General features: G+C 45.7%; 1 protein-coding gene across 1 annotated transcript in view; it reads right to left on the bottom strand.

The window, feature by feature from the left end:
• plxna2 (plexin A2) overlaps positions 1–18,913 on the bottom strand; it is a 171,585-nt gene that overhangs the window by 46,645 nt on the left and 106,027 nt on the right. Inside the window, exons 6-13 of the mRNA XM_084014686.1 lie at positions 18,759–18,882; positions 15,931–16,084; positions 13,151–13,247; positions 10,854–10,968; positions 9,215–9,415; positions 8,379–8,475; positions 7,861–8,060; positions 1,288–1,439 (exon numbers count right to left, since the gene is read on the bottom strand). Of these exons, the coding sequence (XP_083870812.1) occupies positions 1,288–1,439; positions 7,861–8,060; positions 8,379–8,475; positions 9,215–9,415; positions 10,854–10,968; positions 13,151–13,247; positions 15,931–16,084; positions 18,759–18,882 (1,140 nt within the window). The remainder of the gene's footprint in view (positions 1–1,287; positions 1,440–7,860; positions 8,061–8,378; positions 8,476–9,214; positions 9,416–10,853; positions 10,969–13,150; positions 13,248–15,930; positions 16,085–18,758; positions 18,883–18,913) is intronic.

The raw sequence follows: 18,913 nt of genomic DNA, 5'->3' as shown, positions 1-18,913 counted from the left end.
GAGCGAGTAAGTAAGCCTCTATGTTTCTGGGGTTGCAGCAGATATCCGGGCAAAGACTTCCTTTTCTGTGCTCAAGAGAAGAAACAGCACCATGAGGATGAGAGCATGTGTGTTACAGCGATGGCGCAGTGCTGAGCTGTTCTCTTTCCGAGGGCAGAAGTAGGCCAAAGACGGAATTAGGGTTAAAGGCTCCTCTGAGAGCCGTGACTGTGATAGCTTGTGTCTGTGAGTGCGTAACTGTATGTGTGTCAGCTGTGCCTCGGTGGGCAGCTGTACATTTAAAACTTCACGCCGTTCTCAAACTGACTCCCAGTCAGAGGAAACGCAATTTAACTAGGCTGATTATTTTCCGAGCATTTGTCATCGCGAAGAAACTCATAAAATATTACTAGAATATTTCTTCAGGAATTTACTACAGCATGGAGTTCACAGAGGCCATGTTGTACTGTAGTGAAGCATTCCCTTCACCCTTATCATGCATGTAAATGTATAGTTAGGGTAAAGCATCTTCGTTAGCAGTGTGTGTGTGTGTGTGTGTGTGTGTGTGTGTGTGATAACCCTGGCAAGGTCTCATCTCCTGTGGGGGTTAAACCACCATAAGGACCTGGCTTTCTTCATCTACACCCGTCTGGGAGATGGGCGAGTTGTGAAGCTCGGGCTACGTTTCATTAGTTCAGGGTGAGCGGGACAGGTTTCAACGTGATGCATGCACAGCATGGGACAATTAGGGAGGTAAACACAAGTAAACACACACAGCTGTTGTGGGATTGCTGCTGACTCGACGAGCTGGAGAGAGAGAGGACTGGGCGAGAGTGCTGCAGGGGGGAGAGCAGCGATGTCAGGGCCAGACTGTATAAACCTGTTCCACTCTTTGTTAAGGCAGAGATGGAAAGAAGCAGCTTTTTATCACACAAGACATATCTATTCCCATCAAACCCTGGTCTGAGGGTAAATAACAGATGTAATGCATGTTTATTATCGTAAAGCTCGGCATTGCCTATCAAGTGTCTTGGCAAATTGTGATATTTAATAATAATGAATGGGTTTTGATCTACTACTAATACTTTATATCTGCTGGCCTCTCATATTTTGGACATATTTTTGTAAGGATCATAGTGTGTTAAAATTGTTGTAATGCATTATTCATAGATTTATAATGGGTTATAATGACCATTAAAGTGCATTATTGTAAAAAATACCCCAAAAAATCTGCTTTTCAATCCTCATATGACTATAACGGTTATTTATTTTATTAATAATAATGGTTGTGCTGTTTGTGTGACTTACTGTTCAGCGATGATGTAGCCATCCTCCACAGGGGAACACCTCACCCCCGCCACCTCCACGTTGCCCACCATGTCTGAGAAGGCCAGACCGAGGTTCGTGCCGTGGATGGTGATGCGTGTGCCTCCCTCTCGCGGTCCGGCCACTGGGGTCACCTACACGGCACACAAAAAGGACAAAAAAAATGTTTTTGGTGACTGAAAAGAGCTATTTAACGATGTTTTCTCGTCACTTACGGACCCGCCTCAAACTCATAAATGGGCACAGGTTTCCATGGATGCTCAAGGGTAAATATGCTCTTACGGTCCAGGTGGCTGTAAAAGCAATTAAGAGCACTCCCCACGCCTGCATCCTCGGAACAACATGCTATATGAGTCATTGTGCCAGGAGCTCACAACAGTCGCTAATAGCACATGTCTAAATATGGCATCCATACACACACTTGTAAACTCCTTCAACTTCCTTTAGACTACACACGAAGTAGCTCTGATGAAATCACACTCACCGTTTTCAAAACGGGGATGGATTCTTAACATTTTGGATAGTCCAGTGCTCATGAACAACAGCTGTTGCCAGGGATGATAAATCTAACAAGGGGCCGTATTAATGCTTAGTGCAGATCGCCTACTCGTAAAATACAATATGGCTACCCAGCATGACCTTGGCACGGGGTGCCACACTGCCTTCTGTGCTGCAGAGCCCTGCAGAGGCTCTGACCTGGCCGGCTTCCAGCCCTTTAAACAAGAGCGAAGAGGAGGAGGAGGAGGAGGAGGAAAGAGGAGGAATGAGATAAGGAAAGAGCGAGAGAGTAGACAATACTGTTCAGTGGACGGGGAAGTCAGAGTAGGAGCGAGGAGGGCAGCGGGGAGGAGACGACTGTCACTTAGCTGCGCGGAGCTGCTAGTGCAACGTAAACAATCAATATGCCATTACTGGCCGTGCAAGCAGAAAGGGGGAAAACAACAACAACAGTGAGTCAGTTGTGCCCGCTTACTGAGCCGCAAAAGCGCCACGCGACCCTTGAAGTGGCGGCGTACGCCCTCCCCCCCACCCGACCCCCGACACCCACTAGGGGCATCGCCGCTTCCCTGTGGGACGCCGGCATTGTAATCTAGATTCAGTGGACATTAATTGCTCTGGATGTAAAGTAAGTGTGTCACTGCGCCGCCTGAGGGGTCTGAATACATGAATCTTTTAGCACTGCTCGGGCATGCAGGGTATAGGGGGGGAAACATAATGGCTAAATATATCCATGTCAGGCGATGGCAGCAGCTATTCGAGTAGACTTAGTGATGGTTACATAAGCAATAAGGGCCGAGAGAGAGGAAGGGGGGAGATAGGGGAGGGAGAGAGAGAGCAAAGAAAGGAGAAAGGGAGTGAAAGAAAGAAGAGGGTAGAGGAAATGGGTTGAGTAGCGGAGGGAATGTGGACGCCACTCCGTTCAGTACTATCGGCCATGATGGATGACAGGTGAGGCGGGGATGGTGACGGGGCAGCAGCGCTGCAGCACAGATGGGCATGCTAAAAGCTGGGAGACCTCCTCCTTCTACTCTTGAGGCTGAAATGGAGCCCTTCCCACGGCGGACCACGCACGGGAAGACAGTCTAATCCATGCATGAAACCCATTTGAATGAGCTCCCCATTGGCATATAGAGCCTCGATTCATTCGAAAAGCACCACTTCAAAGACTCGCACCAGCGTTGTCTCCGGCTGGGAGGCGTGAGACGAGCGCCGCCCTTTGTCTCGGGTATTTCCTACACAAACATAGGAACCCAAATCGGTAAAGTAGCCTTTTGTACACGAGACTGTGGTTTGACTGCCTGTAAATAAGATCCCATTGACCTCTGCAGACTAGTCTCGCCTCTTCTTTGCATCTCTTTTCCCCGTTTCATCACCTCGTCTCCCCCGGGCTGGGTGACGCATCCTCCCCCCTCGAAGCACCGCAGTGCTGGCTTGTCTTAACGTACAGACTTTCAGAGGAAGAGGACACTGGACATGCATCGCACGCCCTCCCGCCCCCTCGCTGCTCCCCCCCGATTGCCACCCAGTGCCACCCTGCTGCGCTCCCTGTGTAATCCCTTTAGGAGCAGCGCTGATGCCTGCCTGGCATTGTCACACTGTCAATAAAGGGTAATACCCAACAAACAGCCAGGCAGTTTGCACACAGCACTCCACACTCCCACTCTTTCTGTAGCATTATCTATTTCTCCAGCTCAGGGGATCGGAGCCTTGGCCCCCTTTAACTAGCGCTTCTTCCTTTTAGACATTCTGCAGGATTTAGCAACGACCACAGAAAGACTAAAGGGTGGCGAGATGACCTAAATTGAGGAGAGAGGCATGAGAACGTGTCTCCCTTTGAGAAGATTATCTGCTAGTTTGAGCAAAAGGAAAACTATGCAGACAGAGAGAAATGGCCGTCGATGTGAAGAGCCCGGGGGTATCTGCCAGTGTGGTGTTGACTTATTCAGCTGGAGTAATGGTGGGGAAAGTTCTGCTGAAGCAGCCTCGGCTAAACTCAATACACGGAGCAGAGAGCAACGCGGCTTCCTTCAGGCTACGCGAGGCTAGCATGCCACTGTAACTACAGTAGCCGGCCAAGCTGAAAGGCACTTTCCAAGACAATTCACAGCTAATCATGTTTAATCACCCCGTCAACTGTGAAAATAAACAATTTCAACATTTTATACTCTTTTTTTTTTTTTTACCAGCAGTGAGTTACATTTAAGACTTTCTAAGAATCTTTTTAAGCCACTTGGAATTCAATTAAGTCCAACTTTCCAATACATAAAAATTGAAAAAAAAAGACAAGAAAGATGCCATTCCCTTTTTTCTTCTGCAAGTTGTGCAGTGTAAACAGTAACGACTTTGACAATCATGTGATGTAAACTCAGCATATTAATATACACGTTTATTACTACAGTATCCTTGAAGCGAGGAGATTTAAATTCCCTTCTTGCCACTGGATATTTTGCTTCTGAAATGAAACAGCCCTGGATACGATTTAGGAGCTCGCAGCTAATCTTTGTCTTTTGGACTCTGCTCACACTAATTCGAGCATGTCACATTTAATTGTGAGTAGCATTTAATGGGCTTGATAAAACCCCTCTGATCACTTGTTCCCTCACAAACTACATCCTAAATACTTTATGGGGTCTTAAATGTCTTGTAGTCAGCCAAGAGATACGGGGGGGGGGCCGCGATGGAACGCAGTTTTTAATGCGCAAAGAGGAGAAAACAGACAGAATGATGGGATAATGGGTGTATCTGTGGATGAGTGAGCCTTCCTCGGTGTGTTTGAACAGCCTACTTTGACTTATTGTGAGGTGTAGATGTGTGTGGGCATCATGTTCTTCCTTCCACTGGCTGGTTTAATAAGTGGGTAGCACACATAAAGCTCTCCCAGGGTCACAGCAGTCCAGCTGTACTATGATACTGACTGACGGGCCCAGCGTCCCTGTGGTGTCCAACATATCCACAATGAGCTCGCGCACAATGTGTGGAAAATGCTACATTTTTTCCTCATCCTAAAGGCAACAGCTTGATGTTTATATCCACTGTCACCGGGAGGCGGGGAAGCCTCTTTGCTGTACTGTAAACTCACACAAGCCTATTGAGAAGATGCCTTTCATATGCCCATCCAACTCCCAGCTTCATTTGATGTCGTTCCCTCCGCTGTTAGCAGGGGCTTACATCTCTTCAATATTAATGGCCCATGGTGGGAGGCACCATGGAACTTAATAGAAACATTAATTATTCAAAAGGGCCTATCTCGTGGTAGGCACATCTACTAATGTGCTAGTATGTATACAAATCAGCTCATGATGGGGGCTCTGGTGCATACAATCAAAACCAAATTTATTTATAAATTCAGCCCACCAGGGGGACGTCTGCTTCTTAAAGAAACTGTAATCACTGGGAGGCGAAGGGGGGGGGGGATGCAGGCGTTTGACGGCGGACGGGAGAAATATCGGTGTGTATCTGAAGTGTGCGCTGATGTGAATCCTCCAAATTAATGCAGAGTTGATTTTTGGCACCTACGGTTGTAAACACACTTGAGTTCAGACAGACAGCCCACAGGGGCTCCACCCCCCCCCCCCCCCCCCCGTCGCTCACTCTTCCCACCTCTTCTTGGTTCAGTTCCCCCCCTCTGTCCTTTGTTCCCTCCGTCGCCTCACTTGGCCCCGCTCAAACCCCTCCACTTCCTTCCTCTGGGTTTTAACATCATCACCCATGGCCTCAAAGGAAAGAGAGTCAGCAACTGTTTCACTATATTTCTGTGTAAATGATTTAGTTTTTGGCACCTCCCGTACAATGTGAAACCTGTTGCATCGATCAAACTTGGGCTTCTACACATGATGGATTTCTGCCTGACTGTTGACCACGAGCGAGCCTGCAAGCCTCTATTGTGATTCTGACAACCTGACACATGGACCTGATGTTCTCTGTAGTTATGTGAGATACTCGTATCGCTCTTGTGTAAATATCTTGCGGCGATTTCTTGTCAGTGTAAAACAAGCCAGGCATAATGATCGATGCACCGCTGGACAACAGATGGATCCAATAATCCTACATATACCGCACCTAAAGCTGCTCCGTGTTTAAGTGTGCTTTGCATTGTATGTACATTACATGCTTCTGCTTGTGATTGGACCAACATGTGACTCACAGATAATGAGCATTTTACCAATACTGCAAATAATTTAATTGGGCATTTTTTTGCCCTCAAACAAAGAAAAAAAACCCACCATCACCCTCTACTCGCACTGTTAAAGCTTAAAATGTGGAAATATGCCATTTGTCCCCCTTAGTGCTTGCCGGGTGACAGATGACGGTCTGGGCTGGTGATAATCACATACTGTAACACCGATGAAAACACGGAGGGGAATGAAGTATGTCCCTCTTGATGGTGATGAGCGTTACCAGAGAGCATGATGTCATTCACCAGGATGAGTCAGCGATAGTGATACAACACACATACAGGGGAGGAAAGAAGATAGATAGGGAGACGGATGGAGATGCACAGTTTGAAAATCTTCTTTTTCTGTCTTATCTGCATAAAGTATAGCAAATCAATTAACCAAGTCATTAACTTCACTTTTTTTTTAATTGGCTGGAGTTTGATGCGAGTATGCGGTGGAGGAACGAGAGGCCAAATGAATCAATGTGGAGGTAGAGGTGTCTGGTGGGTTAACCAAAAGGCCCTGGTGTGTTACCGAGGCTAATTAAAAAGTATGTCCTCCTGGCCTCACTCCCTCTGAGACGGCAAACCCACCAGGCAGGATGAGAATGTGGCCAGAGAGAGAAACGGGGCCTACAAATAAGCACTTCCAGGTCATGACCCCTGGCGTTGCTGAGGTGGAGGACATCCAACCGTTGGCTTGGTTGGTGAGGACGCTCAGAGAGTGCAAGGAAAAACACACACACACACACCTCCCTGTTGTCCTGATGAATAGCGAGATGTAAAAAGATCCATAACTGTTGGCTAGCAACAATATGCCTTTTTTACTTTGGTGCCAAAGTTACTTTCCAAAGGCTGGAATAACCTTGTGAGAAGACAAAAGACATTAAAATCTATGAGCAGGCATCTGTGCATACTGCGCAAAGAGAAGGCAGATGTCAAGGAGACAGGCCGATAAAACCGAATATATCTGGCCCTGCGTGTGCACGTGTGTGTGTGTGTGTGTGTGTGTGTCAGGGCCCTCGTCCTTGGATAAACTTTGAAGGTGAGGAGAATTCTCACATGAATGTGCACCTGTGAGCACATACAGCCACAAAGGTACACACTAGAGCTGCACAGTTCATCTAATATTAATCACAATCACCATTTAGGCGTCCCACCATCCACACGACATGATCGACTGTGACACTGATGTTTGAAATGCATTCTGAAATGCATGCATGCATGCAAAAAAAAATCTGTTAAAAATCAATGAATAATTGTGATACGAAAATAATCGCGGTGATCATTTGGGGCAAAAAGATAAGACACAAAGACAACAAACATTGACAAATCTGCCAGCATTAGCTCGGCCCAGCACCCCGGGGAGCTTCTTTGAGGCTTATTCTCATTCTTCTTGGGTCCACACAGGAAAACAGAGCAGAGAGGAACAGATGCTTGCTTAGCAATACCTCTCAAGTCAGACATTTCTCATTGTCGTGATTCCTACCCGTCTCCTAAGAACACAATTCGTTGTCTGTTTCCAAACATTTGAGCATGGGAGGATCATCTGGGTTTACTGCGGTGGTTATGATGAGCATTAAAGAATAAAAAGAAAGTCTAGCTTTGGAATAGCATCGCCACCATCACCAATTTTTTAACAACATTTTAAGTCTAGTCTTACCAAGGAGAAGGCAAAGTACTCAACTGGAAATAGTACATTCCTAGGGCTTTTATTGTGAAAGGTGAGAACGGAAGGAGATGATTTGGTCTGTGCTGCCTTTGTCAAGGCTGAAAGTTAAATAAAGTTCGGACTACAGAGCCTCCACATGCAACTCTTCCTCTCTGCGGCTGATTATTGCACACTGATTGGAGCTGTGTGGGCAGGCATGAAGGACAGGAGGATTATGGGTACTGACCTCAGCGATGCGTGGGTTGGTGCACTTGACATTCTTACTGGACAGGTTTAGCCAGCGGGTGGTGTAAGGGTTGATGGGAGGGCAGTGGTGCCGCAGCGTGCACCTTCCCTCTCCGCTGCACCAGCCGCACTGGAACTTCCTCTCCGCCTTCAGACACGTGCCGCAGCTGTCCCGCTGGGCTGCACACTTGTACAGGTGCACTGTGGAGTACAGCAGGCCGTACGGATGTACAGTGAGAACAAACATACACCAGTCTTATGGGAGTATTTTTTTAATTTAAAGGAAACAGTCGATCTGCTGTGTGTAAAAAAAAAAAACCCCACAGGCTATATCTTTTTTTAATATCTCCACTAAGCCATATTTTAATACACACCATGTGATTACTATATTTCATTTAAATTCTTTGGAAAGATAATACATGAATGCAGAGAGAGATTATGAATAGCATAAAGAGTTAGATTTGTCCATCCTCATCCTGTTTGCCAGCACATGTTGACAGCTGCGTCTCTTGCTCTTACCTTGGATATTCTCCGGGTTATCAATAATGAAGTTGCCGTTCCACACCACGGAGAAATCCACAGGCAGCTCGCTGATTTTCATCCCCTCATACAGATACTGGAGGCCAAGGGTGGAGGCAAGAAAGAGACAGAGAGACGGTTGGGTGAAGGTGGAGCAGAGACACAAAATAAAACAGTATTTTCAACGGGAGGTTTGGGGATCTGAATTCTCATGAGCCCTTGTAGACGCGGCACTCCCAAAGTTACACCAAAGTTTCATCATCTGATGATCAGAGAGCTGACAAAGTGAGAAGCTAAGGAACCGGACAGCTGAGCAGAGGCTTGAACTTCCCTTCTGGCCGTTGGAGAGGCTGTCCTTAACTGCCTCCTGTGCCCTTAAATCAAGCCAGTCAGTGTGCAAGTGTGTATGTGTGTAGTGTGTGTGTGTGTGTGTGTGTGTGTGTGGAGAGGGAGAGAGCGCGAGAGAGAGGGAGGGTGAAATGTCTGTGGTTCCTCTGGGAATATGTTGCAGAAGGCAGTGCATGTTTGACTGGAGGGCAGAGCCATGCTGCAGTCTCCTCCATGCAGTGTAATTACCTGGGCTGCATCTACCGCGTCTCCTCTGACTAAACAACACACACATGTGCAAAAAAGACACACACACACACACACACACACACACACACACACACACACACACACACACACACTGCGGCAATGTGGTGCGGCAGACAGAAAGCAACATCACCTGTGTGAATACCAATTTAACTGAACGTACATCGAATAGGAAACGATTGTTAACGGATCAACAACCACTACTGATGGGAGACGATGCTGGCGAGCGTCACCAAACCTACCGAGCTGTTCTGGCACTGCACGCTGGAGCTGTTGAAGCGGAGGGCGGTGACTCGGTGGCTGACCCCCTGGATGTGGAGGACACACTCGTAGCCCCGCTGGCCAGACTGGGGCTGAGGCAGGTTCCTGGCCTTCAGGGTGATGGGCTTCACCTCTCCTGCTGGGATCAGAATCTCCTCAGAGCGCACCAGCTGGGGACAGTCCTGCAGGTTACAAGCACGGGGTGGGGAGTCAGCGCCAACTAGCGGTAGTGGTGTAACAGTTGATGGCGATGAATTACACAGTAAAAAAAATATGCGATGCGTTCGAATCGTCAATCCTTTATAATGCTACACTGTGATCACCAAATCCAAGTTGCAATCGGCAGGGGGAGAGCTAGTGACGAAGCTAACAGCTAGCATACGAAGGTTCCATGATTTATTCAGTAAAACGATGAATTATAACGTTATCACGATGTGTTCAAATATATTTTTGTTTGTAGGAGATGTTGTTACAGCAATATAAAATAGAATAAGAGAGTGAATTATTAACTCCCTTATACAAACTGAGCAGCTCATAATAAATCATTAAAACTTTTAAAATAAATGAAAAAAGTTAAAGTGTTTAACTAGAGTTTTTGACAGTTTACTCTGACTTAGAGGTGGTTGAAAATATAATAATAAGGATAGAGTGGAGAAGACAGCCTACAGCCTTGTATATTAGCATCTATAACAAAACAAAAACTATCTTTATTTGTCGATATGGCTCATCGACAAAAAAACAACGTGAATGGCGCATCATTAAAAGTTATATCTTCTCTGTTGTTTGTTCCCCTGCTGATCCAATCCCTGACTGAAAGCCTTGATTCGAACCAAACAGAAAGTTTGTGATCTATTTTGCCTCTAAGCGCCAAAAACCCCCCCAAAAAAAACAATTAAATGAAAAATAAAAATGAAAAAATGATGCCTTTTATGGTGGGCTAGGTTAGTATGAAGTACAATTATTTGCGTTTGAATTTAAAAGTGACTGCGCTGACGTCAGCAACTCAATATGAGGTCAACTCGGTAACCCATAAGACATCGAAAGCAGCATTTGGAAAACTATCACGGCAGCATTACGTCTTTATGTCTTGGTGGCCTTAAGTCCCCGTAGATCATAGATATGACATCATATATAGATCCCATTCCAACACTATTGCTATATGCTATTGGTACTTATTGACAGAGGCCTGTCCTCTAACTGAACACTACGACTAACACACTTTGCTGACCTTTAGTACCGGTGAGTTCAGGGAAGTACTATCCATGCATATAGTCATAGTGGGAACCAGCATACACACAGGGTAGCTTCAAGCACTGTGTATCCACCACACATGACTGACAGGCTCAGAGTGATCCTGTGTCATTGTTAAGACACACTAAGCTCAGTAACTCCACACATAATAGAGTGTTAATTGCCTCGGCTAAGAACAAGAGCTCTGAATGAGAAAATGCCAATTTGGAAATAGAAGAGCTTAGATGGCTTTTTTTTTTGTCTTCTTCTAAAGACATGCCCTGAGGCTGACACAGAGCTGGAACACATGAGCAGGATGCAGGTAGGATGAGGCGGGAGAGAGGCGATAGCAGGCTTGCTTATATGCATGTGTGTGTGCGTTCCACCAACCTCAGAGGCGTTGACTCGTCCCTCCTGGAAGGAACAGCTGGAGGGGTCATGGGTGCACAAGTTGCGGTACTTGCACCAGTGGCAGCGGAAGGCACTGTTCACACATGACAGACACCTGGATGGAGACACACACACACACACACACGGAAAGGAGAGAGTCAGGAAAAAAGCAGCAGTGTAGTCAAGGAGGGGCAGCGACTTTGCCAAAGTGGGGGAAGAAAGTGCCACAGAGGAAATGAGTTCAGATCCCAAGTGGGCACCTGCTGTTGTGCCCTTGCGGTTGGCACAGCATGCAGTAGCTGCCGGGGCCAAATCCTCCCCTGCATATATTTCCTCCTGACGTATATTAATACGGTGCAGCGCGTGCGAACAGTGGGGCTGCGTATTAGCCCTCGTGGCCTGAATCAGACGGAGAAAGAGAGAGTGGAGGAACGTTGAGTAATGAGGACAAATAAGACATTGGCGCAGCTTGATCCCGCAATTACAATTATCCCTGCATTGTTGGAGTGTCGTTGTAATTACCAGCTGTTCGGTGTGTACTTGTCTCGCAGGTACTATATGTATATGTGTCACTATAGGGGTACATACTGTACTGCAGTACTGTACTGTATTCAGATCTCCAGTTCTACTGATCTGAAAGTACACCCACATATTTATACTGTAAAATGCAAATACTGATCTATTAATTCATAATATTGATTTTTGATATACCTTTATAATATAAAGGCATAATGTGTGTGTTTGTGTTTATTCCATTAAGTGTATAGCTTTACTAAAACTGTATTATTATGTCAGCTTATATGTGAATTAACCTAATTGATCAAAAGAAAATAGATCACAATATTAATCATTCCATATGTGCACAAAGTGGGGTGATCAGCACATGTTCTTCTACTGCTGTCGTATCTGATCTAGGATCTGTAATAATGCCATCTGGCGATCAGAGTAGAGTTGCAGTCAATACCGTATCCAGGACAAGGGGCTTGGACAGTTGGCAGCCATGTGTACTGGTTACTGTATGGATGAATGGATGGAGGGATGAGCATGCACACGCATGGACAAGAAAACAGGAGCAAGAGACCGCCTGAGGCTGCAAGTGTTGATACTCGCTCTCCGTTGCCATAGCAAAGACTTTCAATTGATTGCGGAGGCATTTACTACACCGTGTATTCACAGCTGTCCGGAGAGCCCATTGTAGTCGCACTTGGCTCTCCCCCTCTCTTTCTCTGAAATAAGGTTGAGTTATGCATATTTGCTTATTGTGAAATATTCATCGATGCAAAAAGCATGGAAGGGATCTCTGGCAAGCACGCTGATTCAGAAGAATAGGGCCGATTCAGAGAGTGCAGTATATGTGTAAGAGGGAGAGATCAAGAGCATGAGTTGAGATCAGAGTGTGCGAGGGGAGAGTGTATGGCCTTTTCAAGTGTATGCATCCTTCTTATGTGTGTGTGTGTGTATGTGTGTGTGTGTGTGTGTGTGTGTGTGTGTGTGTGTGTGTGTGGCTGTGCTTGTTTGTCATTGGCCATTAACTGAGCTGATGTGAGAGCTGGTAATTGCTTTCTGTGCTACTCAGACAGGGTTCTCAGACAACAGACACCCATAAGAAGTTATAGGGCAGTGTGCATGTGTGTGTGTGTGTGTGTGTGTGTGTGTGTGAGATAGATGCAGAATAACAAAGGAAACAGTGGCTCCAACATTTTGCTTTCATATCGAGGGGATAGTGAAAGGCTAATATGACATGCTACCCCTTCTAGCGTCGCTGCTGTGATATCCTTAGTCTCCCGCTCCCCATTCAGCAAAGCTCCCACGTCGGAGAAGTGACTTGAATCTAGCACAAACAGAATCTGCCACACTGGAATGAAGCGAGCAATTGCAAGAAGAAATAAAAAAAAGCACCGCCGGCGCTGAGATCTCCAATGCAGGGATTCAATTCTACATCACTCAATCAGGGACAGACACAGCATGAAAACGTGGCATGAAATCCCTCCTGAAGACCTGTTAGGCAGAGAGCGCCGTGTTGGGTACCGCGGCGTGTCTGAAGAAGAAGGCTTCATTAGCGCCGCGGCGGAGCAACTTCCTGTTACGGTGCTTTGGGAGCAGTCAGCTATCAGATTGCATTAGTCTTTACATGGGGATATTTTTAGGGGGACCGGGGGCCGGCTAAGGTTGAGGACAAATTGTAACTAATTCCCAGAGCATTGATCCAGTGTTTTTTTTGGGCAGCAGGGCTTGGGGGAAATGTTTTTTTTTTGCAAATGAGAAGAGAGTGACTGGCCTCTGAGACAGATACTCACAGTTGGTGGACGCTGCAGTTGTAAAACTTGACCTCTGTGCTGATGAGCATCTGTCCCGTCTCCTTAGAGTTGAGCCTCAGCTCAACGCCCGACCAATCTGAAGGAGAGGAGACAAGAGATGAACATGCATTAATTATCTTTGCCCTTATTTGTCACATATAATGGTTGGGCGCGGCGTCATCATGCAGGTCGGACGATAATGGCTGGATTGATTATTTGACCATCATTTTGACTCTTTTACTAATTAGTTACATGATATCTAGAAAGCGAGTACTTCTTGCATGGTTTTGTATATTCAAGCCAAATGAAAGCAAATCTCAGTCACATACGGAGCCATTTCTGATCAAATTGTGTTCCCTTCCATTTTGCTACACAGAGTTCTGGCAGCGCTTCTGTTCTCCGCCTTTTACAGCCTTTTATTTTCCCCCACAATAATATAAATTCCATCAATATCTGTGTGTGTGTTGCAGATGACATTCAGTGAGTAGGAGGCTTGAATGACCCTGCGTGCCCCGTTCTCTCCACAACACCTGTTGGGAATCAGGCTCTGTTTCACACACGCCTGTGCAGCATTCAGGCCGGGCTCGTTGCTGACTTCTACCATTTCACATTCGTCTCCCAGGAGCTGGCAAACAAAGTGATACAGCGCTCCCGTCCACAAAAAAAAAAAAAAAAAACCTCCACTAGGATTTTATTTTGCCTTTGTGGAGAAAAGTGCCAGCTATTTTTCTCTTCGGTCCTAACCTCCCCCTTTTACTCCTCTGCTCTTGTTTTAATTTCTCCGATATTTCCCCTCCTGCACCTCCGGTATCTTATCTCACGTCCTCTCTCCTCCGCTCCTCTCCTCGGGTCATTGCCACTGCACGATCGATGTTGATGTGCGACAGATAGAAATGCTTGCCAGGGGACGGGAGATGGAGGAGAATAGCGGGGAGGTCAGGAGGAAGTGGCCTCAGGGGAATGAATGTGGAGTAAAAAAAAAAAAAAATGGAGGCATAAACAGCTACGAGAGGTGACAAAAGAGGAGGGAGGGATGGTGGAAAAGGTGGTCGAAGAGAGGAATGGTAGGACGGATGGAAAGCTAGATGGATGGAGCGAGGGGCTTACCGGGGGGATTGGCTGACATTTACCTAGGGGAGAACATTCATATTAGTGCCTGATGCACCACTCCCCATGGGAGCTCTGGGCAAACACGGCTGTCATTTACTCACAGGGAGGAGGATTACCACACCCCCAAAACACACAGTGATTTTCGCCGCACATAATATATTATTCAGGCTGTTTGGTTTTGTCAACCCGCAGCCATCTTGGCTCGCAAACAACAGGTATTTATTGTCAAACAACAGGTGTTAGTATTCATAATGATATATATATATGTGTGTGCAAACCAATGCCAGACGCCAGATCAATGACAGCGTATTCATGAAAATGTGCTGGAGGAAATGCTTGGAAGGTCATGAGATTTATATGAATAGTATATTAGAGTTGATTAGCATATGTTTATCCGTGGACCGAACCGTCGTGGTGCGGGGTTTTCGATATGTTCTAGTTAAATATGAATAAGTTGAGCTCTGGATTTTGTTGGATGAGGTGAAAATGGCTGATTGGACCTTTTGACCTCTGTTGAACTACAATCCTTTACTATGATGAATTATGATAATTATTCATTCCATGTTTGTTCTCTGTGTCTCCATCAGGTAGCACTGAAGCTCCCCGTGCCTCGGCTATGCTAAAATACTAATCCACCCCATCAACTCCCCCGCTGTCCCCTCAAATCAACCGTCCCCCGGCTGATTGAAGCTGCTTGTTAGACCATCGCCTTTTTACCCAAGTCTGACGGCAGTAATGTGGCGAGATACAGCTCAGCCACAGGCCGGGGGATCTCAGTCTGATCCCCAATCAGCTCTAATGGAGACTGGCCTTGAGTGTAGCACACTTCACAGCCAGGACACTGATCCTGGATCTGTGGGAGCTTGTTATGTAGACGGCGCCTGCTTAAACGGGGAGCTTTGAATCAATAAAGATGTTGCAGAGTGCGAGCAGATGAACAGTTAGCTCAGTGTAACATAAGTGGCAGAAAGAGAGGCCGTGTTTAGACGGGTAGAGGTCCTCGTGTAATCTAGGACATGTGGACTAGATTGGAAAAATAGTTTAGAAACTATTTCTAGGACACCTATGTCTTCAGTGTATTATAAACATACTTATAATGTGTTATAATCTGCCTCTATCACTCGAGTCTTATCATCACTCTCATCTTGATATATAGTCAGGTATCATAATACTTCATAACTGCTGGTTACTCACTGGCTTTTTTTGGAAGGATCATAGTATCTTATAATTCACATAGTTGTAATACATTAAAAGCCTTTTTTAACCATCCATTATAATCATTATATAAGTTACTACAAGTGGAGTTTGCATTGATTTAATGATATTTCTCCGCTTTACTTAAAGCAGAAAATAAGCACCTAGAACAACTTATAATCACGTTGTAATTCAATTTAACAAAAAAGAAAATGATTATAATGTATTACAATTATGGGAATTACAATAAGATGATAGCAAAAAAATGTCAGTGAGGGACCAGCATTTATGAAGTATTATGATACTTGAGTTTATAAGTTATCGTAAAATGCTTTATGACGTTATCTAATTAATGTCATAAAGCATTGTGCCTTGTGCCTTATGCTTATTACTATACTATGTTTATAAGACATTATAAACAGTGGTGTGTTTTTGTGTTGCCATTGGACGGTTGTAGGTGTGTGTCTGTCCGCTACCTTGGTCGGTGGGGATGGCGGGGACATCCTTGGCAGCAGGAGACACACAGAGGATCTGGTTGCCATTGACCTGCCCTTCCACCTCCGTCAGGTTGCCGAAGGAGCAGGTGATGCCCGCAGAAAGGTCTGGAACGTGGCTCACCTTCACCAGCAGCTGCACAAAGAGAGAGGGGGAGGCACACATGACAGAAACGTTTATGCGATGCGACAACACTTGTTACACGCGGCCATTTCAACGTGGATGAAAATGGGTAGCGCAGCTCACAGCATGTTTCAGATGTGGTGATACGACAGACCGTAGGAGCAAAATAAAACTGTGAAACAGTTCCTACTGCACTTCCCTTATGCATGAGCACTTGCTCAAGTGTTTGGTAAAGATGAGATACGATAGGCTAGGGCGAATGTGAAGAACATAATGGTGTGAATGCAGCAGTGTAATAATCTCCGAATATGAGAGAGAAAAAACACACAAAAGCACACTGCTGCTGGCAAAGCTGTCCGTCCACGTTGCCAAAAAATGCTGCAATGTTATCAACACCGTAATAAAGACAATAAGGCTGTTTAGATCATCATGTTCCATTTGAATGTAGAGGAGATCATTCTAAAAACACTGGGATTCGGTCAGTGGTAAATATTCAACGGCATAAAGGAAACGTGTGTTTCACAAGGACACAAAGATACAAAAACCTACACACACAATGTGCAGTGCCACACACGTGCAGATGCACATCGAGGCGTTTGAAGTCATCCTCTGGAGAGCGGCGACACCGGGGCTGGAGCGTTCAGCTGCTCTGCCTATAAATAAATGTATTCCGGCACACGGGGTGTGTGATCTGGCTCTCTAGCCAAGAGAGGCAGCCCGGATAATTATCACCATGGCATTTCGCAGCCTCGTTCCATTAGCTGTTATTTTTGGGCCATGCCGTTTGAAGTTTTTCTTTGTTTTATCTGCCTCTCACTAAACACCGCGGGGCTACTGGGACAGGCGAGGCAGCTGAGCAGCTTAACTGTAGGCCTTTCAAGAGATGCTGACTGACTACACTGCCTCCCTCGTTAGCTGGCTTACTCTGGTACCCATTGAGAGGATGGATGGTTTCTTTTCTTTTCTTTCTTTTTTTGTGTCCTCCCTCCCCTTTCCGCTGAGGACCTCTCGTCTTCCCCTGTTTTACTTTCACCGTGTTTATGTTGCTTTGCTCTGAGGTGTGTCAGAGAGATCCTTGATTACAGCAATCACAGCAATCAATGTCTTTTGTTCAATGTGGAATTCCCTGAGCAACCTCTCACATTAATTAGCTCTCATCGCTCTGTCAAGACACACATTTACAGATAAACATTCAAACTGTGCTCGCACACACACACACACACACACACACACACACACACACACACACACACACACACGTATGTACACGGAGGCACGCTGGATGTTACAGAAAGTCAGCTTGTCTCAGAGTGTTAAGCCTTTGCTCTTTTTGTTCTCCTGTCCTCCCTGATGATGATGATGATGATGATGATGATGATAATGGTGGTGATGATGGTGATGATGATGATGGTGGTGGTGGGTGTTTTTGTGGCTCGCCAACGACGACCAGCCTAATTGGTGGCAGAGTTTTAATAAAAGGTAATTTGATTGTTTTCTCGGCGTTTCTATCTTTCCTAGTGCCCACATGAAGAGGCTGGTGTTGTCATGGCGATAGCTGTCTGCCCCTGTGTAATTTGTTAAAGGCGTGAATGTGTGAGTGTGTTTTCGTGGACCGCTTGGCGAGATGACCCTGTTGCTAATAGATCTAACATGGAAACAACATGTTTTCTGGTAAACATTCATTTGGAAAATGGACATTCAGGCAAAGTCTACTGAGGGAACACTTGGAAATGAGATTTGAGGTTCTACACGGAACCATTTCTTTCTGAAGAACCCTTTTTTGGAGAAAGGGTTTTTTAAGGGTTCTTCTTAAGATTGTTAAGAATCCAAATCATTCAAAGAATCCCTTTAGGAAGAAAGAGTTCTTCAAGGATTGTTGAAAGTATGGGTGTTAAGAAATATCTCCAGCCCCCATGTCCTATATTTAATGAACAGTTTACATGCAAAGGGTCGCGTCAAAGAGTGATTCATTTTGTGTTGTGTATGCAGTCTCAACCGCTAGATGTGATATATCTTCATACTCTATCTAATCTATCTTCTATTGCACTCCAATGTAACAGCATAATCTGTTATATTTATATGACAATTTTCCTAGAATTAGATTTGTAAAAAATGATAGTTTTGCAATTTATTGAATCATATCATGAATCTGGATAGAAATAATGTATCTTTTGTGTTTTGGATAAACCGACCCATTTGCAGCAAGGGTATTTAAAAACAGTGTGTGTGTGTGTGTGTGTGTGTGTCCACGCGTGTTCATGTGTGGCGTTCACCAGAGGCAGGCGGGTCCTTCGCTGAGGCTCCATTCGCCCGTTTTTGCCCGGTCCATGTAGAAATGCAGCCCTGTGCTCAGCTGCACTCGGACCAACTTTAACACCTCCACGCCCACCCACACAAACATGTCTTGGCACACATATTGACTGCTTTGTACCAAGTGAGCATATGCACACCGAAACGCCCACGCGGAGCTCTTATGAACCTTCCCATCTAATGTTTATGCATCAACCACAATCTAAAAAAACTAGCGAACGTCTTTGTGGGACCATTTCAAATGTTCTACCTCTGTACGTGGGTAGAGGATATGTAAATGGCAGCTCATTTTTCACTGTACGGCGTGCGAGTAGAAAGATGAGATTGATGGTGTTTGGTGTGTACTATATTTCTGAACGTGTGTGTGTGAACTTACAGGCACGCTAGGCTCCGACACAGCGATGCTGTCTGGGTACACGGTGGCCTTCACACACTGGCTGAGGGAGGCGGCGAAACGGTACGGCTCATCTGCACGCTCGCACCGGTTCCTCTGAGAGCAGCTGAGCGGAGAGGAGACAAAGAAAGTCAGGG

Source organism: Eutrigla gurnardus, assembly GCF_963514095.1.
Source record: "Eutrigla gurnardus genome assembly, chromosome: 8".
Classification (NCBI taxonomy): Eukaryota; Metazoa; Chordata; class Actinopteri; order Perciformes; family Triglidae; genus Eutrigla; species Eutrigla gurnardus.
Note: the sequence above shows the minus strand (reverse complement) of the source record. Positions and strands in the feature narration are given on the sequence as shown.